Source organism: Protopterus annectens, chromosome 1.part0, assembly GCF_019279795.1.
Source record: "Protopterus annectens isolate FY-2018-M chromosome 1.part0, PAN1.0, whole genome shotgun sequence".
In the NCBI taxonomy this organism is placed as follows: Eukaryota; Metazoa; Chordata; order Ceratodontiformes; family Protopteridae; genus Protopterus; species Protopterus annectens.
This window is the reverse complement of record NC_056725.1, coordinates 1,296,516,392-1,296,540,395: the sequence shown is the minus strand read 5'-3', so window position 1 is coordinate 1,296,540,395 and position 24,004 is coordinate 1,296,516,392. Positions and strand designations below refer to the sequence as shown.

Below are 24,004 nucleotides of genomic sequence, written 5' to 3'. Positions count from 1 at the left end.
TCCAGTGTTTGAAGGTTGCCAATGTCTTTGTTTATAAGTTCCATGTCCTTGCAGATCATGCTCGTCAGACTGATGGGACAGTCGTTCCTGTGATCCAAAGTGGATCCCCCTTGTGGAGTGGGATAACTATAGCTGTGTGCCATTCAGTGGGCATGAAGCCTCAGGTGAGGCTATGATTAAACATGACACTTAGGTGAGGTGCCAGTTCATTTTGTAGTTCATGCAGTACACAGCCCAGGATGTCATCTGGTCCCATGGATGCTGTATTCTTAGCTTTGGAGAGTGCAGTTTCTACCTGTGTGGCCATGATTACCGGAATTTGGCAGTCTTTTGGTATTGAGATGGTCCCTTTAGGGGGTGAGAGGGGGGGGTGAAGTTGGCACTAAATCTATTTGCCAGGATATAGGCAATATCCTTGGGATTAGTATATTTAATGCTATTCTGTTGTAGCTTAGAGCAGATCTGAGCATTGTCATTTAGATTCTTGACATTACTATAGAATGCCTTGTGGTTGTCTTTGGAATGTTTGGCAATTTTATTTTTGTAACTAGCTTTTGAGGATGTCATGAGGGATCTCAGCTTCTTACTGAGGCTGGTAAGGGAGTTTTTTGCATCCTGGGATTTCCCCTTTTCTGAAACAGTTTCTTTCTTCTGTTGTATAGTTTGTTTATGTCAGGGGACCACCAGATTGGCTTCCTTTTTTTGGAGGAGAGCATCTTGGTTCTATTTGGGATAGCACAATTCATGCTTGAGTGGATGTGCTCGTACAGTGCCTTAGTGTAGGATTCAGCAGTTGAACTTTCAGATCCCGTCTGCATGGATGTCATGAAGTTTGTCACTTCTGACTTGAGTAGCATGAAGTTGGCTGTGGAGAAGTTTTTTACGGAGGTTTCATTACTTGGGGGTGGGGGGGTGGGATGTGGATGTCAAGGGTGATTTGCTTATGGTCAGACCTGACCAATGAGGGGTTGACCACTGGTGTGGAGCATCTATCTCCCGTGTTGGTAATGACCAGGTCTAGGATATTGGAGCCCCTAGTGGGACAATGGATTAGTTGATCCAGGGCATTGGAATTAATGAATTCCAAGAACCGTTGGGAAAAGGTGTTGGTACCCGAGTAGTTTTCCCTGTTAATGGCAGGGTAGTTGAAATCACCCAGTATTAGGGTGTTTGGTTGCATCTTAATATTTTACAGTATGTTTAGAAAGGTGTAGTGAGCATCTTGGGGCATGGTGGGGGATCTGTAGCAACTTACAATTTGGATTGCAGTCTTACCTAGTGTTAGTTGCACCTGGAGAATTTCAGATGCATTGTGTTGGGCAGCTAGTCTGGAGGTGTGAATATCCTTGGTGAATATGGACACTCCTCCACCTTTTAATGTTTCTGTCTTGGTTTGGTGGCCGAAAAGTGTGGTAAGAGTTGTAGCCTGGCTTTTACAGGGGTGCTCTCTGGAGCCTTGAGCCAGGTCTCAGTTACTGCACAGATATCAATGTTCTCCATTTTTAGGAGGGCCTCGAGAGAGTGCATTTTGAAGTTTAGACTTCTAGCATTGAGTAGCATTACCTTCAGATTTTGCATGCTTGTATCTGTTACAGTGGTGGTTTTGTCCTTTGAACCTTGCCTAAAAAAGGCACTATATGGGTGGCAAGAGCTTTAGCCAGTAACCTGAATCCCAGGGGTGACAGGTGCAGACCATCTCTGGCAAAGCATTGTGGTTTGTCGATCATGTCTTCCCAGGCAGACAGATACTGGATCCCCTTTGAATGACACCAGAAGCTTAGCCAATTGTTGAAGTCAATAATTTTGTCCTTATACTGTGGTGTCATTCTGGGTGAAGGCAGGATGCTCCTCAGGGCTAGGGTCATACCTGCCTGCGCCACATGATCCGAGTGCTCTTCCATGTCTCTTTTCATGTAGTCCAGGGAGGTACGTCTCAAGTCATTCACTCCAACATGGACAATGATAGAGTCATATTTGTACTTGTTGTGGAGTGACTTCAGTGTATGTGTTATGTGGTGAATCCTGGCACCCGACAGGCAGCTGACTGTAATATTCTCCTTGTTCAGCCTGCTGAGTGGGACATCAGTGTGCCTGACTATAGAGTCACCTATGACTAAAGTGTTGGATACATTGTCTTGCTTTAGGGGCTGTTGTTGGGTGGCACACTGGTGTTGTGAGCTATGTGTCACTTTGGTTGTGACTGCTGTTTGTTTGTATTTCAGCTTCAGAGGTCCTTGCTGCTTGGGCAAGTTAATGTTAAGGGCCTCCGCATATGTGGGTTTAGTGTTGCTATGTGTGGGTGTTGATGGTGTGGGTTTTGAAGGGCTATGTGTTGCTTGAGGTATAGTGCAGGTGTTAACGTTCTCCTCTTGACTGTCTAGCACAATCTTGGCTGGAGAGAGCTTTGTTTCCAGTTTTGCTATGTAAGTGCATCTCTCACAGGTTATAGTGTTGGGTGGTAGGAGGAGAGGGTTGTCTGTGTACATGAGGCAGTTGCCGCATTGCCCCAGTATCCCCAGATTCACCAGGTGGACAGGAGAAATCACCGGAAGCTGACCCTTGGACATGCCTGTTTAGGTGCTTTTTTTGTAAAGTACAAGAGCTGTTTTCCCTTACCTTTGCAAGGTACTTTGCAATTATATGTTGTTTAGTGCCTATGATTAATATCTCCTTATTGACAAGGAGAGTTGATGTGCTTGTATCAGTTTCTGGCTTCCTAGTGCTTTCCAGCAGGTTCTAGTCACAGGGGTTCAAATTTTTGTGCTAGTACTGAGAAACCAGCTAGTTCTAAGGGAAAATTTGAAGAGCAGACTTTCTGGCAGCTGGAATAGTTTAACCATAGCCCCGCCGTGCTGCACGATGCGAAAAATGCCCAAACACATGCATTTTTAAGCCAGAAAGTTGAAAGGGATAGAAATCAGCCCAAAAAGGCTAACAAAATTACAATTTCAGAGCTGGAAACCACTTCTCTAGTGTTAGGAAGTACAATGCTCACCACTCCCACTGGTAAGCAGTAGGACTTCCCTCTACCACAGCAAGGTCTAGATAGCTCTGAACACAGAAAATAAAGTCCTGAGACAAGTAAAGTCTGGGATCTGGACTATACTGGCTAGGAAAGGTGGGAAACGAGCAAACAAGATAGTATTTTTTTTTTTTTTGGTTAAAATAGGCTAAACAATGCAATAATACAGTAAATAAACACAGAAAAGGCTAATGCACTTGAGTATGTAGCCCTAAACAGTAAATGCAATTAAAACTCTACAAAATTAGCAATTTACAACTTTTTAAATGAAGCAAGGCAATTGCACAACTGAAAAATGATTTAAGAGGCAGTAATACAGTAAAATATGTAGCTAGTCTACATATACAGAGAAGTCTATCTATACAGAAAAGCAGCTAAAACACACTTAAACAATTCAGATACAGTGCATCCTAGAGCACTTGAGTTGTAGCAATATTAAGGCAAATACAGTTTTAATAAATGCACTAAAATATACTCTATATTTCCAAAAAGTTTGAGAAGCACAGAGAGAACACAAAGAGATTCAGGCAGTTTTTTTTTTTTTAAAGAAAGGGAGAAAGGAGGAACAGAAGGCCTTCTCAGATGTTCTCTCTGTATTAGGTAGAATGAGCTAATGACACTAGACTAGGAGGAGTGTCCCAGATCAAATTTTCAATAGAGGCGGGCAACTGCAAAGCCACCAAGTATAACAGTAAGACACCAACAGAGAGTGAGGGTGGAGACCAATACTAAAGCTGTTAGCCTACACTCTTTGAGACAGTAAACACTACAGAAATCTTTATGACAACAGTGAGCCACAAAATGAATTTTTTAAACAGATAAAGGAGCAAGGAGACTCTACAGAATGCTTCTAACTGCAAACAAATCAGTTACCCATGCAGAATAGTTAATAGCAATAAACTACAGCAAAAGGTATGCAGCAGGCAATAAAAAGTGCTATATATAAATTGCTAGAAGCAATAACCAGTATAAATAAGCCAAATAAAAAGGATACTTATTGTTATATATCTCAGATCGGAGTTGTAGTCAATGCCCCTCCTCCACTCTGCTCAGTTTAGTGACCTGCCTTGTTAAAAGCTCTCAGATGGTAAGTAATTATTTTGAGAATGCTTACTGAGTGGAAAAAATCTTAAGAAATAATTACTTTAAATTAACAAAAAATGTCATAGGCCTGAAGAAAAATAGATACCACTTTTACATTCCAAATTGTAGAATCTAGTGACTTTTCATTGACCTTTGTAAGATACTCATAATAATTGTATTGGTTAAGGGTAATGAAGTGAATTCCTGATGTCAGTTGTTCTCATATTTTAATTGCACGGTTTATTTGATTGCTTACAGGTTAAAGATGATCCAGATACAAGTTTCACTGAAAGAAACTTGATGCTTACAACGCTGGATTTATTTATAGCGGGCACAGAGACCACCTCCACAACACTGCGTTGGGCTTTACTTTTCATGATCTTATATCCAGATATACAATGTAAGTCTGAAGTATAAAATGAATAGTTTATATCTAATAGACCATAGCATAATTTTATTTAACTAATAAAATCAGTTGATTCATTTGTGATCCTTTGCATCAGCAGTATCTTGTAACTTCACATTAACCAGACTTGGCAATGACAGATAGAGATATATAATCAAATTAAAGAAAAAAATGCAGCTTCTCTGCTCACTAGATAAAAATGGATGTTGTACTGTGTTTCATGTTGATGAGACAATTATCATCTGGGTCTGATTGTGATAACATTTCGTACAACATTTGTGGAATAAGATCCGACCTCTGAAACAGAATATTAGTAATCCTAAAAAGAGAATGAGCAAAAGGAATACCATCACAAAATTATAATGGCAAGATAATATTATTGTACTGTTTATGTCCCCCATGTTTGCTGACCATCCAGTCTCTACGGGACCATCATCCAGACAGCCATGAGGGTGCTTTGTGCTTTTGTTGGAACCCTGATAATGAGAATATTTTGTATCTATGAGTCTACCTTAGACACCTGTTGGTGATATGAGTACTCAACCACTGCATGAGCTACCTACACTCCCTCAAGCCACGTATGCATGCCTCCACACAAGCACCAGCAAGGGCTATCATCACCAGCTTGGGCAGCTATGCCCTTATCCTTCCAAATGAGCCACTCGCTGCCTGATGAGCTGCTCTCAATTGGCACCCTGTCAGTTGACCTATGGTGCAGTCCAGACAAGAGCCATCATACCTCCACCACAGGATGCCTGTCCTCCCTGCCTGTACCATCATGACCCCAAGCCATTAGTTGAACTCAGGTCCCGTAGGCTGTATACAGGGCTTTATTCCTCTATACTACTGGCACAGGCTTGGTGAAGAGAGTACATGCCAATAATGTGTACAAAAAAATTTTATGGTGTCTGTGTTATGACTTCCACTAATACAAGAAAACAGTTTTCACAGGGAAAAAAATAAAAGAATAGATAGCTGCACTTCTTTCCCAATAGATATAATTTAAAATTAGATGGCAAAGTAAAACTAGCATTTTACACTCCTCAAAATGCACATTGAATCAATATAGTAAATATTTCTATGGGTCTAGGCGTAATAAATACATACATAAATAATTGATGATAAACATTTCCCTATCTCTCTATATTACATCCAAAGTTCATTGTCTGCGTGAATATAAAATCAAGTAAGCAATGACTTCAGTGGAAAACTTTCAGCAAACTTTTTAGGCTACACGTAGAATATAGCTGTTAGCATGTTTATAAAATAATAGCAAAGGTCACTGGATAAAGACAATGTGGCACTGTCAGAAAATACTGAGAATGTGTCAAAGTAGAATGGTGGACACTATAAATTAGGCATAAATCTCAGAGCAGTTGGGGTTGTGTTAAACATGAAACAAAGATTCCAAAAATGTTATTGTGAAGGCATTTGGCATCTGTACCTTGTGTTGTTAAAATTGAAGTTCAAAGTTAGTGTTTTACTAGTAAATTAACTACACGTCTAAAAATAAAATCATGTGACGTTTCCATTGCACCAAATGTTTAAGGTATGAAAAGAATTGCTACATGTCTAGGTAATACTGACAAAAAAAAAAAAAAAAAAAAAAAATATATATATATATATATATATATATATATATATATATATATAGTTGGGAGGGTGGTCTTATGTTTAAGGTGTTTGCCTTACAAACACAAGGTGCAGGGTTAGAGTCTCACAAGGGATAATTGGCTAGGCTTAAAATGGGTCGCAAGGGCTGTTAGCTTAGTACTAACCTATAAACCTGTATATACACACACACACACACACACACACACACACACACACACACACACACACACACACACACACACTATATGTATGTACTTGTAAACATTGAAATACACAAATCTCCAATGGCTAATGATCAATTCCAAAAGTTTGAAAGGCAAAACAGTGAAAAAACATCCCCACAACCTCTACTAATTATATGTACCAGCTCTGAGATCACACTACTGTGGGAAAAGAGCAATTTCTCCAATCTCCACTGTGCACAATCTGCACAGACTTAACAGTGATAGAGGCTGTCAAATGAGTTTTGATCACTTCTGCCTGTGTTAAAAACATTCAAGATTACGAACATTCGATTATATGGAGTGCTTACATATGTATGTATGTATGTGTATATATATATATATATATATATATATATATATATATATATATATATACATACATACACACACACACACACACACACACACACACACACACACACACACACACACACACACACACACACATACATATGGGTCCACTTTTTAATTTCAAAAGTCCACAATCCCAACGTTCAATATATCAAACTCAGAACCTCGAGATTGTAGAATCTCAAAATTAAAAAAAAAAAAAAATTAAAAAACATGGTTTTGCAGGGGGGGGCAAGCCCCCCTGCACCCTCTACACCCTCTGCAACTTAAATATACCAACTCCGAGATTGCACTACAGTGAAGAGAATGGTAATGTTCTTGTTCCGCACTGTATAGCGATCTCCACTACTGTTTTCTTCACTGCAGAACGATCTCGGAGTTAGTATATTTAAGGTGGCCCCCCTGCAAAAACATGTTTTTTGATGTTTTCTTTTTTTTTTTATTTCTTGATTCCACAATCTCGAGGTACTATGTTTGATATATTGAACATCGGGATTATCGACGTTTGAAATTAAAAAGCGGACCCATATATATATATATATATATATATATATATATATATATATATATATACATATATATATATATATATGGCAGCTGTTCAAATGACCAGTTCCATTGACACCTAGAGACACTACGAACACTGACATGTTGTACGCATGCTCTGGTAATTACTGTGGAGTGGAATAAACCAATTACAAGTGTTTTTGCAGAGGGCAAACAACCCCACACCCCTGATTATTATATATACTAACTCCAAGGTTGCACAATCCCTAGGAAAAGGCAGTATTATTTTACCTGGGGATTGTTGATCTTACACACTTGACCATTTGCCTGCATTGACCAAATGGTGTTGATTAAACAGATGTCAGTGTAGCTGTCATGCAACCAATATATATATATATATATATATATATATATATATATATATATATATATATATATATATATGTATGTATTCAAGTTTTCTAATAGCATATAAGGAAAACAGCAGATCAGGAATGGGGACAGTAAAGTATCCCACTAACCCTGCCATTTAATTCATGCTGTTCACTAATGTTTGCGTCTGCAGCATCTTAAATGTACTATTATTAGGAGGTGAAACCTCAATATCACCCAGTTTTGAGATTCATATAACACTAAGGAGAGTCGTATTTTGGGATAATTCCATCCTTCCATGTTGGGATACTTGCTGTTACTGCCACATATGTGCTATGCTAGCTTCTGTGATTGTCATGAAGAGATACACCAAAGTTATGTCAGATGTATCCATTTTCTAGAATGTACACAAACCCTATGAGCACTTCATATTCTCATCTAAACATGTATTCAGGTATTTAGGAGCCTACCCTCAGTTGTTCCTATCAGTATTCATGAATAATGTATGTTAGAATCCTTTTCAAACTCAAAAATGTATAAAAATGCCACTGGAAAGAAATACTGTCTCAGTTTTCTTCCATGCCACCTCTCTTTGTCCTAGAGGAAGATTAATTCCCATATTTTTGTACTGTCTTTTCTGTAAACAAGAACATGGTTCAGGCTATCATTAGGTGAAGAAATTTCTTGCTGTGAAACAGGAGCAAACTGTGAAACATTTACATTTATCCTATTGGGACACTGTCAGTGGGACATCCTGCAACTCTGCTGTGGAGACTGAACAATGTGACAGCTGGCTATTTTGGACAGGAGCTCTGAGAGTTGTCATCAGATAATTTAAACAGTTTAGCCAAAAAAAGAAGAAGAAGAAAGAAGAATTATTTAAACAGTTTGCTGTCTTGAGAGAGACTTTATAAGCTCAGATGTTTTCTTGCTATAAGTGTAAGATGAGGAAATTTAAGCCACTCTAAATCTTTCAATATGAGACTCAAATGCAGGCAAAATTTCATCAGTCCTGTTAAGGAGTAAAATAAGAGGCCTAAGAAATAAGTCAGCAGGTCTCTGCAGAGAGATGGAGTGACTAAAATTTGGAATAAGTGGAAAAAATAAAAATCGACAGTGTGTTGTAAAATAAAGCAGTAGAAGGGGGAACGGTTTTTTTTATAATTGCTTCCCTGCAAGAAATAAAAAGCAGCAATATAAAGAACAATACAGAATGAGGAAGGATAACCATTGTATTATAAAGCACCAAGGAACTAAGGGAATCCACACCTGTTAAATTTAAGAAGCATGATTGTGTACATTTGGTAGAGACAAGCCTAGCCTAGACATTTTGATAGAATGTTCACAGAAGGTTAGAGAAGCCTACTGACCCAATTTAACAGACAAAACATCTTATAGTAAAGTTTAACTGCCATAATTTCATAGTTTCATAGCTTTGAGAATACTTATGTTAGACATTAAGGGCTAACATGAAACACAGACTCCTATAAATTTTATTGTGAAGGCATTAGTGCATACCTGTAAGTCAGCCTTGTTTTTGAATAGATTTATTCAAGGAATCAGGTTGCTTTTTGTGCAACATAAGCTTCTTCCAGTTACTTGCAATAGTTCAGCTCAAAAACATGTTTTCATTTTCTGTTATTAGAGCATGTAGAAGGAACATGATGATACTGTCCCTGAGAGATCTGTCATTTTCATGTAATTCAACCTTAGTGAGAGTCTGAAAAAAAGGTCTGTGTAATGCCTTATACCTCAGACATTTTTATATGGACAGACTAATCCGTACACCTATATACAGGTATCTTTTTGATGTATTTCCTCAGTAAATTTGCTAGAAACTTCTATTTTTTCTTTGAATATGCTCAGAATAGAGCATTATTTTTCAATAATTGGTCAAATATAAGGCCTATAATGACCAAGTTAGAGTATAAGTCCTAGTTGCCATAGTTTTAAATTTCAGACCCATCACATGCAGTACATCACTCTTTATTTTTCAGTGCACTCTTCAGAAAAGACAATTTTCTTGGTTATGAGAATATTTGTTATTGTGTTTTTCTTTTTCTGTGACAGCATTGTTAAAATATCAGACTTGATCTTTATTGATCAAAGTACAATGTCTTGTACTTCTTTGTGCTTAATGTCAGGCCTAGGCCTTTTAACCAATTCTTTATACTTTCTAGGTAATTATTCTTAATATTCACGTGTTCTCAGGATGTAATATTGGATCTTATTTTAGTAATATTCTCATATTTCACTACCCATTGGAGGCTTGTAATTGGAAGTATAGCAAAATGCAAAATAGTGTACAGTATGGGGCCCAGGACAGAGCCTTGCAAAACATCAGTATTAACTGGGATGCATCTTGATGTTTAACCTAAAAAAATGACTCCCTGATGTCTATCAGATAGTCAGTAATGGATCCACCTTAAAATACATGGAGTTACTGTGCCTCTTAATAGACTTTGAATAATTCTGTCAAGTGAGAGGCTATCAAAACCCTTGATGATGTAAGTAGACCACAGTTGCCTCCGGACGCATGTCTAAGGCAGCAGTAAAAGACTAATAAATGTCAGTTAAACGTGGCAGTGAGAGCCTTCTCCCCCATGAAACTATGTTGATATGGGTCAGTTGTTATAGAATATATATTGACATCCTTCTATTCATATACTGCAGTATTCATAACATGAGGGAGTCCGCCTCCGGCAGACTCATACATCCAGCCAGAATACCAAAGTCTAAATGCTGCTGTAAGGTACATGTGATGCCGCACATCAGTTAGCGTATGTGGGCCATAAATAGACATCGGGTATAAAGTGGACGTCAGCTGTACCTACCTCAGAACTTTTCTGCCACCTGTCTGATTACCAACTCCAGTCACCGCTTGCCAGAGAAGTCACATTTGTGCTTCAGATAAGTACCCAATTGGGTTTTTTTCTTTATTCCTTTTGGCTACTTTTTGTTTTTTTGTAGTGAGTACATGTCAGCTAAGAAGGGCAAGTGTCAGTGTGGAAGGCAGATTCCACATAAAGAATCCCATGAGCTTTGCTTGTTTCGTCTAGGCCCAGATCACAATCACACCTCCTGCTCTATCTGTAAGGCCTTTGTTCCAAAAACCTTCCTTAGCTGTCTAGCCTTCCTTAGGTTATACTTATAAAATCAATGCCGTAAGTGCTTAGCTCGAGTTATGGAATCGACATCAGGCCCTTCATACAAGCCGCAACTCAAGAAGGCCAAGAAGCCTCAACCTGACCTAACTGCTGTTCCCTGTATTTCAGGTGTTCCTCCTGAGGTCGATGAAGGCCCGGAGGCCGCTTCAGAATCTGCAGAGTCTCCTTCGATGGGTACCACCTCAGAAGCCATCAAGGAATCTGCAAGCATGTCCTAGAAGGATTTGCAGGCGTCCGATAAGGGCACCAGGGGGGAGCACGGCTGGTTATCTCTGAAGGTCTGCATGGTGTCACTCAGATTGTTGTGCATGAAGATGTTCCCACGGATGTTGTAGAATGCTGCCCGATGTCAGGCCCATCAACCTTTCACTGCCTGGCTTCTGAGGTGCCAAAGAAGAAAAAACTTAAAACTAAACATGTTTCTCCTGTTCCTAAGGGTCAGGCTCCTGATCTAATTCCTGACTGACAGACCTTTATCTATGACCTCTTTAATGTCTTCATGGCCCTCCACTAGACCTCACCCCCTTCTATTTCTTCACCGGCCTTTTCTCCTTCTACCCCCTTGAAGAGGTCTTCAGAGGACGTCTCTTCTGAAGAGAAGGGTTCATCAGGGGATAAGTCTGTGACTTACTCTACTCAAATTGCCTCTCCTCTAGGATATACCTCCCCAGAGGAGGAATCTAATGGTATGGATTCCCCTGGGGAGGATGTTTTCTTTGGGGAGACCATCTTGAAGATGATGGATTTTTTTAAGTGGGATTGCTCCCAGGTCTCTGAAATCCAGAAGAAGTGCTCTGACCTCCTTCAGATGGAATCCCCTAATCCTTCAGCCATCCCTCCTGTCCCACCAGCTTTCTTGAATGCCTTCACAGCAGCTTCCAAGTGCCCAGATTCCCAGTCCCCCAGTCCCCAGATCCCAAATGCCCAGACAGATTTTACAAGGTGCCTGAGGATGCCAAATTCCTTTTTAAGGCATCCTCTGCTGAACCAGCTACTTTTTCAGTGGCAGCAAATAAAGCTTCTAAGCGTTTGTCTTCCACTTCTGTGCTCCCCTCTGATAAGGAGAGCAAGGTCATGGAGGGACTGGGGATAAAAGTGTATATGTCTGCATCCTTGGCTTTCAGGGCAATGAACTATCAGACACACATGGCCAGATCTTCCCTGGGTCTTCTAGCATATGCAGTCCTATCAGACCTCCCGGATTCACCCACCAAACCCAAGCTCTTAACCATTCTTAATTCATCCTCCCAGGTTACCAGCACTCCACCAAATGCAGCTATGATGCTGTGGAGGCCTCAGCTAGGGCTGCACCGATGGAGTTAGTCCTGAGAAGGTACTCAGGGCTTTGACTACAGCCATTACCCGATGACATCAAAGCTAAGCTTATGCATGCCCCTCTGGACAACAAAGCCCTATTTGACAGTCCAGCTACAGAGCTTTTTACAATTCTTCAGGAAAAGGGGAAGGAACTCCAGGATTTAAAAGGTTCATATGTTCATTGGCTGGTACTATGCTATTAACCCTAGGGCCTATACAAGCCTAGCCATAACAATTCCCTGGCTATTTCTTCCCACACTATTTACTTCCCTGGACCCCTATCTAGCGGGGCGACTGACGTGATCCCCGGGGTGAATTTCCTTTCTCCCATCCAATCATCACCTTTTGAAGAGGGCCAAACAGGCACTCTGCTTGACATGCACGGGCAATCTATTCCAGAGTCTGGGGAGTCTCTGGGTCAGGAACCTATCCCTCCAGCATGTTTTGTTTATTGTGATGACAAGGTTTAGATCCCTGGAGTGTGTGGCTCTGAGGGCTTGGGAGTGTAGCATGTCCAACAGCTCTGGGTTTGACATGGCCTTGTATGTTAAGCAGAGATCACCTCTGAGTAGACGATATGCGACAGAGTATAGCTGGAGTTTTTTAAGGCCGTCAGCATAGGGCATCTGCTTTAGGCCTGTGATTCTTTTAGTGAGGTATTTCTGTGGCCTTTCCAGTTGTTGCAGATGTCTTGAGAGGTACATACCAAACGGGGGCGTTGTATTGTATAATGGGTCTAATGAGGGATGAGTACAGTGGGACAATGACCTCCTTTTTTCTGGATGAAAAGCCCTTAGTGATGAGGTGTGCCACATAGAAGGATTTCCTGACTGTTGTGGTGATGTGGTTATCGAAGGTGAGACCACTGTCCACCTGTGTCCCTAAGTCTCTTATCACACTTTCAGTGTTTAGTGCACTGCCACCTATATGGTAATTCATGGGTACATGTTTTTTCCCAAAGGGGATAACTATACATTTCTTGACATTGAGCTTGAGCCCATGGCTCTGGCACCAAGCATCTGTTTCTGTAAGGCCCTTTTGTAGAATATCCACATCATTTGGGTATTCAGTAATGGCTCCCAGTTTGCAGTCATCTGCGAACTTTGTTAGCCAGAGTCCCTTAGTGTTGGTCTGTACTTCAGAGAAGTAGATGCCAAACAAGAGCAGTCCCAGGACTGAACCCTGAGGTACTCCACTTGTCACTTGTCTGGAGCTGGATTTGGAGTCGGCCACTTTTACAGTGTGGGTTCTATCAGTAATCCAGTTAGCAACCCATTGGGTGATGTAGGGGTTAATGCCGAGCTTAGTAAGTTTATCTATGATTCCAGAGTAGGAGATGGTGTCAAAGTCCTTGGCAAGGTCTAGATAGGCTGTGTGGAACACCTTACCCTTGTCCATGGCTCTGGAGACTGATTCAAAGAAGTCAATCAGGTTCAGGAGACAAGATCGGCCCTTCACGAACCCAAATTGGGTGGGGTCAAGTGTTTGAAAGTTGCCAATGTCTTTGTTTATAAGTTCCATGATAATATGTTCCATGGCCTTGCAGATAAGGCTCGTCAGACTGATGGGATGGTAGTTTCCGGGATCCAAGGTGGATCCCCCCTTGTGGAGTGTGATAACTGTAGCTCTGCGCCATTCAGTGGGCACGAAACCTGAGGTGAGGCTATGATTAAACATGACACTTAGGTGAGGTGCCAGTTCATATTGTAGTTCATGTAGTACACAGCTGGGGATGTCATCTGGTCCCATGGATGCTGTATTCTTAGCTTTGGAGAGTGCGTTTTTTACCTGTGTGGCTGTTATTACTGGAATTTGGCAATCTTCTGGTATTGAGATGGGCCATTTAGAGGGTCAGAGGGGGGGTGAAGTTGGCACTGAATTGATCTGCCAGGATATTGGCAATATCCTTGGGATCAGTATATTTAATGCCATTTTGTTTTAGCTCAGAGCAGATCTGAGCATTGCCATTTAGATTCTTGACATAGTTATAGAATGCCTTGTGGTTGTCTTTAGAATCTTTGGCAATTTTTTGTCTCCTGTTCCCCACTTCCAGAGAGACTACCCAGCCAGAACCACCTTTGTTAGGAAGGCAACTAAATCTATCCCATGCAAAGGTAAGAGGGATTCTAGGAGACAGGTTCCGTCAAAGTCTACTTCTTCCACACCTTTTTCAGAAACAGCCTTTACAGGGCAAACCTGGTAGTCTGTGACTGCCAGCCCCCAGATCCATCTACCCCCCTTTCTCTTTACCTCTTTCTTCCCCTCCCGCCTTGAAAACAGAAAACCCAGGACTCTTGTGTCGTTTCTATCATCAGTCAAGGCTATTTTATGGTATGGGAGAGCCCTCTTTCCTTCAGGGGCATCCCACAGCCTCCACAAGTCCAATTGGAATTCTTCCCACTAGTCTTCTCCTCTCATCTTTCTTAGGGCACTATCCAGGATGTACCACCCTCTCAAAGTGGAAAAGAATTTTATTCCAGTATGTTTCTGGTCCCATGAAAGGATGGCACTTGGAAGCCCATTCTGGACCTCTCGCATTTAAACATCTTTCTGGAAGTCCCCATCTTTCGCATGTCGACTCTACCTAATCTTCTTCAGGACTTCACAGTGTTGTTGGACATAAAAGATGCTTATATACATGACCAAATGTCCAGAATCCAAGAAAAACAGAGTTTATTAAAACCTCTAGCACCTCAGCAACACTGCCTTCACAGGAGTCAAAAAACAGATCAGACACACACGCCTTATATGCAATCATAAAATTAGTTAATTACCTTCGTTAAGCAATTAATAGATATTAATCAAATTAAGACTTTCCAATTACATGCTACATTTATGCCAGTAGGTGTCAGGGTACCATATTTAAGTATGTAAAGGGTTTCCTTATACAAATGTTTTTTCTTAATGTCCATATAACCCCCCCCCCCCCCCCCATGAAACAACCTGTTCTAAAACATACCCTGAAGTCCCTCTGGATCACCATTGTGACATAACTTAAAATGCATAGCAAGAGGGCTTTCAGGTCACCCATTCTTAATATCTCGTACATGCTCTTGCAACATAGATTTAAAAGCCCTCTTGCTCTCTCCAATGTAAAACACATTGCAAGGACACTTCAAAACGTAGACAACAGAAATTGTATAGCAACCAAACATTCCATTTGTTCTAAAATAGACACTGTTTAGTTTATCAAAAGTTCTAACTATGACCTTACAACTAATACATTTACCACATGGAAAAGTTCCCAGAAAGGTAGGGCTCCTATATATATTCCCAGAAAGGTAGGGTTCTTATGTATATATCACATTTAGGAACCATAAATTTACTGTGTACTATCATATCCTTAATACTTCTCCCTCTATGAAAAGAAAATAAAGAGTTTCTACACAATTTGCCATAAAATTCCTTATATTTTAACAGCCCCAATAATATTTAATAATTTCTACAGTCTGTTCAGTTAACAAATCGTATGTGACAACGACATACATTTTTTGTTGTTTCTCATTGGGCCTACTCATAGTCCCTTCATTACCATTATAACATCTATAGACTATAGGTTTGGTATCCAAATTCTTAACATGTTCTAAAGAATCAATAATCCATTTCTTATTATAGCCTCTGTCAATAAACATTTTAGCTGTCCTATTCATTTCCCATTCCCATTCAATACTATTATTACACAATCTTTTAATATGTAACATTTCTCCATACGGTAATGCGTTAAGCAAATGTGGCAGCTATTAGCATCCAAAAACTGAATATCACCCCCTAGCTTTCTATTAATTCTTGTATGAATTCTGCCATTCATACGCCCCTCTAGACATAAATCCAAAAATGTCAGTTTATTACCATATTGAAGACCATCGGATTCTAAACCGAACCTATTCTTATGTAAATCTGCAACAAAAATGTCAGTTTTCTCCTGACCCCCCCTTACAGACAAAAATGAAATCATCTGTGTATCTATAGTATGCAACTACATGCTGTTTCATAAAAAATGACCATATAAATAATCAGCTTCAAACAAAACCATCATAATATTAGCATACATGGGGGCAATAGGTGTCTCTATGGCTGTCCCTTGCAACTGACTAAAAAATTCACCATTAAATTCAAAAAAATTATTTTCCAAACAAAAATCCACTAACTCAGTTATATAATATGTTAATGGATTATTACCTACAAAATATACTAATGCCTCAATTTCAAATTGATGTTGTATACTAGTATAAAGGCTTCATATGTCAGTTGTTAACCAGTACATGTCTTCTGTCCAATCCAGGTTTTTCACTTTACTTAAAAAGTCAAAAGTGTCTTGTATATAGGAGGGCTGTTCTTTAACTATAGGTAAAAGAAAATTATGTTAAAAAATACCAATTTTATTAAGAAAGTAATTGCATGCAGATACTATAGGTCATCCAGGGGGGGTAAAAGACATTCTTTTGTATTTTCGGTAGGCACTAAAAAGTGTCATTTCACATGCTTCCACATTGAACTTTTTATCTAAGTCTTCCTGTGAAAAATAACCCAAATGAAAACCCTTATTTAACAGACTTTGATATTATACTAGGGCTTTTGTATAGTCTTCTGTTTGAATCTTTTTATATGTTTTCTCATCTTGTAAATGGTTATAACACATTTTTAAATACTGTTTAAAATGTAGAACCACAATTTTATTTCCTTTATCAGCTGGCTTAAATATAAGCTCCTGCTTTTTATTTAAATCTACTAAAGCTTTCCATTCCTGTTTAGATAAATTATATTTATCGTATTCTTGTCTTTCTTGAATTTCCTAAAAAGTTATTCTACTGTAAAATTGAGCATAGAAGAGAAGTGTTGTATTCTTCAGCCTATCCCTTTCTAATAAGATGTTAATGCACTTAACAGAGCAATGGTGTGCTGCAGCAGTCCATCTAAGTTGGAACCGCTTATCGTCTTCATTGTTGGGGTCAATGGGTGCAGATGGACTTTTAAACACCCGTAAAACCCCTCGGAGTGATGTCCAGTTCAAGATAATACTGCAGACCTAACATGTTAAAATGTATCGACATCTCCTTAATCACCAGTGTTTCCAGTTTATCATACAATTCTTGTGTTTCAGCAGTCAAGAGTCCATTTGTTTGTCAGCCAATATACAAAAAAGGATTATTAGTTCTCCTTACATTTTCCTCTTGACAAAACCTTTCCCATGGTTTAATTGGGTCATTATTCATAGAAATAGTTACTCCATATTCTGAACCATGGTCTACTCATTCATTAATCAAGATAGCATGTTGTTTGATGGTTCTTTGTGAGGAATCTTTCATATCTTGCCTGAGAATCCTAGACAAATTATTGGATGGATCACTGGACATAACACCCAGAACATGGCAAACAACCAAACAAATGTAAAAAATCTATATATACGACCAACATCCAGAATCCAAAAAAAAAAAACAGAGCTTATTAAAACCTCTAGTGCCTCAGCAGTACTTCCTTCACAGGAGTCAAAAAACAGATCACACAAACACACCTTGTATACAATAATAAAATTAGTTAATTACCTTCATTAAACAATTAAAATAATATTAATCAAATTAAGATTTTCCAGTTATATTCTACATTTATACCAGTAGGGGTCAAAGTACCATATTTAAGATTGTAAAGGGTTTCATCAGTCAAGGCTATTTCATGGTATGAGGAAGCCCTCCTTCCTTCAGAGGATCCCACAGCCTCCACAAGACCAGCTGGAATTCTTCTCACTAGTTCTCTCCTCTCTTCTTTCTTAAGGCACTATTCAGGAAGTACCACCCTCTCAAAGGGGAAAAGGATTTTACTCCAGGATGTTTCTTGTCCCAAGAAAGGGTGGCCCTTGGAGGCCCATTCTGGACATCTCCCATTTAATCACCTTTCTGAAAATCCCCACCTTTCACATGTTGATTCTACCTTCTTGTCATTGGACATAAAAGATGCTTATCTTCACATCCCAACTCGCCATCAGTTCAGGAGATTTCTTCGCTTTTCTGTTGCTTCCTCTCATTTTCAATTCTGTGCTTTGCCCTTTGGTCTATCTACAGCACTGAGGGTATTCACAAAATGTTTAGCCCCTGTCATAGCCTACTGCAGTTTACAGGGCATAAAAATATTTCCTTATTTAGACGACCTGCTTCTCAAGGCTCCATCTGCAGAAACCCTTCTGGACAATCTTTCCTGCACAATGTCCCTTCTGAAAGGATTTACTATCAACCGTAACAAGTCTTTCCTGATCCCGTCCTAAGATCATGTCTTCCTGCAGTGCAGGATTCTAATAAGCAGAATGATAGCTGGTTTACCCTCAGAAAAGATCCTGTCCCTTACCTCCTATTTCCAGGACCTACTACCTCTACAATCTCTGAATGCCATGGAGTTCTTGCGCCTCCTGGGATTCATGGCCTCAACTATTCCAATGCTTCCTTTTGCCAAACTGCATATGAGGAAATGTCGGTGGTTCCAGAGAACAGTTTGGAAGCAACACTCTCACCCTCTGGAATTTGTTGTTCCCCTCCTACACTGTCTGAAGAAGGGGTTTGAGTGGGGAATTCTCCAGGTCTCCAGAAATCAAGGCCTACTCCTTCAACTTCTTCCACCCACCCAGGATCTGTACACGAATGGATCAAATACAGGCTAGGGTGCAACTCTGGAACACTGGATGGTCAGGGACCTGTGGTCCCCACCTCAGGCAAAGGAGCACATCAACATAAAAGAAATGAAAGCTTTGATCTTTGCCTTCAAAATGTTCAAGTTCAGGATTTCACCAGGGGGTTCTAAGGTGGTTCACAGACAGTACCACAGTCCTCTGGTACATCAAAAAGCATGGGGATGGGGGGGGGGGGCACAAGTCCTGTATCCTCTGCAGACTGGCATTGTACATCTGAGAGTTAGCTCAATAGAATCAGTTTATCTTCAGGCTATTTACATTCCCTCAGCTCAGAATGTGATGACAGACACTTTAAGCAGGTCCATGACTGAATCACATGAGTGGATGTTAAACAGGGATGTGTTTCTGGATCTTGTCCATTGTTGGAGTATTCCTCAGATTGATCTTTTTGCCTCTCCCATGAACAGATAGCTTCCTAAATATTGTGCCAGGATACCACATCCTGGGGCATGGAAGGTTGAACACACTATCTTTTCCATGGATGGGGATGTTTCTGTACTCATCCCCCCTTCCCACTTTCCAGAATGTCCTGGTGAAAATTCAGCGGGAACAGTGAAAACTCTTGCCTGTGACCACCTTTTGGCCAAGACAGCATTGGTTCCCCCTTCTCCTACTTCTAGCCAAGAGCAGTCACCACAAGTTACCCCACAGGATGGACCTACTTACACAGGACAAGGGAACTCTAGTGCATCCACAGATGTTGACCTTAAACTTGACACTGTGGGTGATGGGGCTTTAATCCCCTTCAGACACCTTTATTCTGAGGGTGTGCTACAAGTTCTGCAAGAGGCCAGAAACCCCACTACTAGGAAATCCTAGGTCTCCAAATGGAAGAGGTTTTCCATATGGTGTCTCAAAAAAGTGCTTACAACCACTGTCAGTAGAGGTCCCAGTGGTTTTGTCTTACCTGTATGAATTAATTAAGATTGGCTTGCCTTTTATTTTGCAGTCAAGGCACAACTTTCTGCCATCTCTGCATGTCTTCCCATGTCCCCTCCTTTAGCTTCCAGGCTGGAAGTCAAGTTGTTCCTAAAAGGTGTCCTTCACATTAGACCACCAGGAAACCATTACCTCCTCCTTGGGATCTCAATTTTGTCCTGAAGAAACTTACCCTAGCCCCCTCTGAACCAGCAGTGTCATCTTCCCTGCAACATTGTACATGTAAAACATTTCTTCTAGTGGCTATTACCTCTGCCAGAAGAGTCTCTGAGGTGCAGGCCCTTATCACCTCTTCTCCCTTCACAGTGTTTCATAGGGACAGGGTTTCTCTTTGGACTAACCCATCCTGATTAATGAGTTATCCCTGAATCAGGCTATCAATCTCCCTACCTTTTTTTGCTCCCCGCAATCCTGTAGTGAGAGTATTCTTCATACTTTTGATGTACATAGGCAACTCAAATACTACTTGAACAAAACTAAGCATATGCATAAGTCCAAGATATTGTTTGTTTCGTATTACCCAAGGGCCCTGAGCCAGCCTGTTTCCAAGCAAACTATTTCTTCCTGGATTTCTGAAACCATCTCTTTCTGTTACTCAGCCAGTGGAAAGGATCTTTCTTCAGCTGTAAGGGCACATTCCACAAGTGCAGCGTCCTCCATTGGGGCCTACTGTAAGTGATTGGACACAGCTTCTATCTTGGAGGCAGCTACCTGGTCTTCTGTTCATACCTTCACCAAGCACTATAAACTGCATATCATTTCCTGGTCCAGGGTGGGGTTTGCAAGAGCTATTCTCCGTGGCTTTGTGGAAAATGTTTCTGCTCCTCCTCCCAGACCCTCCGCTGCATCAGCTTTGGCATTCTGCCTCATGTTATGAATACTGCAGCGTATGAATAGAAGGGCATAGAAGAGTTTGTGCAAAATCTTACCATAACCATATATGTCCTTCTTTTATATATGCTGCAGTATTGCTTTCCCCCTGCCTTCCCCCAATGCTTGCCTGATCCCTGGTTACATGTTTTGTCACTTTATAGGCTGGTGCTTTGCGGCATTCACTTCTGAGGGAGGTACGTGCTAACGTCCACTTTATACTCAATGTCTCTTTATGGCTGACGTACACTAACTGATGTGTGGCATTGCACATACCTTACAGTAGCATTTAGACTCTTTTATACTGGCCAGATGTATGAGTCAGCCAGAGGAGGACTCCCTCATAATGAATACTGCAGCATATAGAACAGAAGGAAATCTATGTTTATGGTACGATTTTACACAACTACTCTTTCTGTCTTAAAAGCTAAATCGTACACCTTTTGGGTGATAATTATGAGCATCTCTAGCATCCTACTATGCTTACAACTTTTTAATCTGTGGGGATCTTCCCTCATCGCTTTAAGGGATTACGTTATGTTGACAAATGTTGCCAAAAATGAGCATGGGAATTTGACAGTGATAAGTTGGTTGAGGATCTGGCCTACTCTGACCTACACCGGGGACCTGTGCTAATGGTGGGAGGGGTCTGTGTGACTCTGTTAGCCAGTGTGTGCCTGCCATAAAACAAGCAGCCTTGGGTTGATAAGCTACTGGCCAGCCGGTGTCCACCTACTCAGCTTAGGTTACCTTGGATAGCTCTGTTGAGTGAAAGCTAAATGTAGCACCAATGAACCTGCCAAATGAACTAAGTATTGCTACACTCAGAATAGATTTACTGACAGGATATAGTTTGGAAGTGGATGCCATGATGGTAAGGAGGAGGGTGGACATCCTCTGTATGTAGGACACAAAATGGAAGGGCAGTGCAGCAAAGCCACTTGGCTTGGGATAAAGAGTCTGTTATTCGGGTGGAGAATAGGCTAGACATGGTGTGGTAATTGTGGTGTTGTAGAGCCTTCAGAAGGCATTGAGGGATGTAATCAGATTTATTGGCCTTTACTCCAGTGTAATGATGGGATATTATTCATAATCTCGGCTTATACCCCACAGCAGGGTTGTGATAGTGAGGAAAAGAGTGCATTCAGGCAACAGATGCAAGACTTGGTGGATAAAGTAGTAAAGCATGAGCTGGAGTTTATAATACGGTCTGGAATGTACACATCGGGATAGACAGAACAGGGCATGTGGGCTGCCTGGGTAACTGGGGCAACAGCAATAAAAAAGGAAAGGACATTCTAGTCTTCTGTCTGGCATATGGCTTGATGGTGGCCACATGGTTCAGCAAGAGACAGTCCTAATATAACATACCAGAATGGCCAACATGCAACTCAGGTAGACTTCCTCCTAGTAAGGAAAAGGGATTGTGGTAAATCAGCAATTACAAAGTTTCAGCTTTCATCTTCAGTGAACAGTTGGCCGACAGCTTAAACCACTGGTTGCCAAAATCAGCTGCAAGCAGTCGTCAGAGAAGGTTGTAAGGTCAGCAGAGACTAGGCTGAAGACCTGAACACTGACTGCAGAGAAAGTACAAATGTTGAAACAAATAGCCAGGCGTCTTTAATCTCAGGAAGAAGAGGTAGAGGAAATGGGTGGAGTTTAGAATTGTAGCACCTGAAGCAGCATGTGTGAGGACTATAGAACAGAAATTTTGTTGAGCTAGGAATAGAAATAAGATACATAAGGAAAGCTGGTAATGGAATGTAGAAATCCAAGAAATCATCAAAAGAAAGAACTTGTGCAGGAAATAGTGTGAGATAGAAAAGATGGACCAGACTAAGAATGAATAATGGTTGGCTAACAAAGAAGCTAAGAGACCAGTTAAGAGTATCAAAGAATAAGACACCTGAGCCACTCTACCAGCTCTAGAAGGTGACTCAGAAGATGCCACAAATAAACTCTATATGGTTGCAAGGCAAAGACAGAAAGATAAAGAAGATAGGCATTAGACACATTTCGTAAGGGATGTCGGCAGCAATCTGCTTAACAGCCCACAATACATCAGAAGCAGATGAAAGGAGTTCCAGCAGCTTCTGAATGAAGAAAACCCTACAGAAACTGTACTACCCAGATGCACCTTTTGATGAAAGAAGAGAGGCCCACCCTAAAAGTAAGAACAGCACTAAGGAAAATAAAGTTGGGGTAGCAGGAGGCTCAGGTGAGGTCACAGCAGATATTATCAAGGTGTTGGTTGAGTCTGGAGAGAAATGACTCCAAATGGCACTCATAGCGATATGGAAAGAAAGGCATATCCCAGAAGACTGGAATATAAGCATTCTAGTGTCAGTGTACAAGAACAAAGGTGACATTCACAACTGTGGGTAGTATAGAGGTATCAAACTTTTGTCACAGAGCATGAAAGTTCTAGACAGGGTGATTAATAAATGAATACGTGGAGTTGTAGAAAGTAAGACAGGAGCTGAGCAGTTCAGATCCAGATCGGGATGCAGCATAGCCAACCCAGTGTTTGCAGTGAGACAGATAACTGAGAAAAAACTACAGACGAAGAAAGGGTCCAACCGGGCATTCTGGACTTGAAGAAAGAATATGTCAAGGTCCCAGAAAGGTGAGTTGGGCTGTCCTTCAATGGTTCAATGTCCCAGAAACATTGATACAGTTAGTGCAGGCTGTGCACAAGGACACAAGTATGAACACAATGTTTGGTCTTACAGAAAGGTTCCAAGTGGGAGTGGGTACATATTAGGTTTCAGCACTGAGCCCCACTGCTATTTATATTGGTTATAGAATACATTAGCAAACAGGTCGGAGTGGATAGATACAGAAAGCTACTGTTTGCAGGTGACTTGACATTACAAGAGGACTCTGGGCAAGAACTTTAGGGAATGGAATGCAAAACTGAAGGCACATGGGATGAAACTGACTGCAGATAAAACAGTTGTAATGGCAACAAATGGGGGAAGCAGAAAAAGCTAAACATCAATATAGAGTGGAAAGTAGTGGAACAGGTTAACAGCTTCAAGTATCTAGGATGGGTAGCTGAGGAGAAGGGTGGTCTGAATGAAAAAGTCAAAGTTAGAATCATAGAGGCTGCAGGCAACTGGCACAGAGTGTTAGGTATAGTGTGTGACAGAAGAATACCAAAACATGTGAAAAGTAAGGTGTACAAAACGATGGTGAGACCAGTAGTACTGTATAGTACAGGAACATGGTCAATGAAGGCAGAGCAGTTGAGGAAGCTAGAGGTGATGGAGATGAAGATCTTGAGATGGATGGAAGGATGCACACTAGGGGGCAGACAAAGGAATATGGACATCAGAGCAGAAGCCCAGATAGCTGCAATTGCAGAGAAGGTCAAAGAGAACAGATTACAATTATTCAGGCACATGTGCAGGAAATCAAAAGACCATCTGATGAAGAATCTTTGGGACAAACTGG

At 40.7% G+C, this 24,004-nt stretch overlaps 1 protein-coding gene across 2 annotated transcripts in view; it reads left to right on the top strand.

Annotated features, from left to right (window-relative positions):
* The window catches only part of LOC122797711 (cytochrome P450 2D15-like), a 955,177-nt gene that overhangs the window by 709,261 nt on the left and 221,912 nt on the right, over positions 1-24,004 (top strand). For both annotated transcript variants that reach the window (XM_044066247.1, XM_044066252.1), the window contains one exon: positions 4,364-4,505. In XM_044066247.1, coding sequence (XP_043922182.1) covers positions 4,364-4,505 — 142 coding nt within the window. The remainder of the gene's footprint in view (positions 1-4,363; positions 4,506-24,004) is intronic.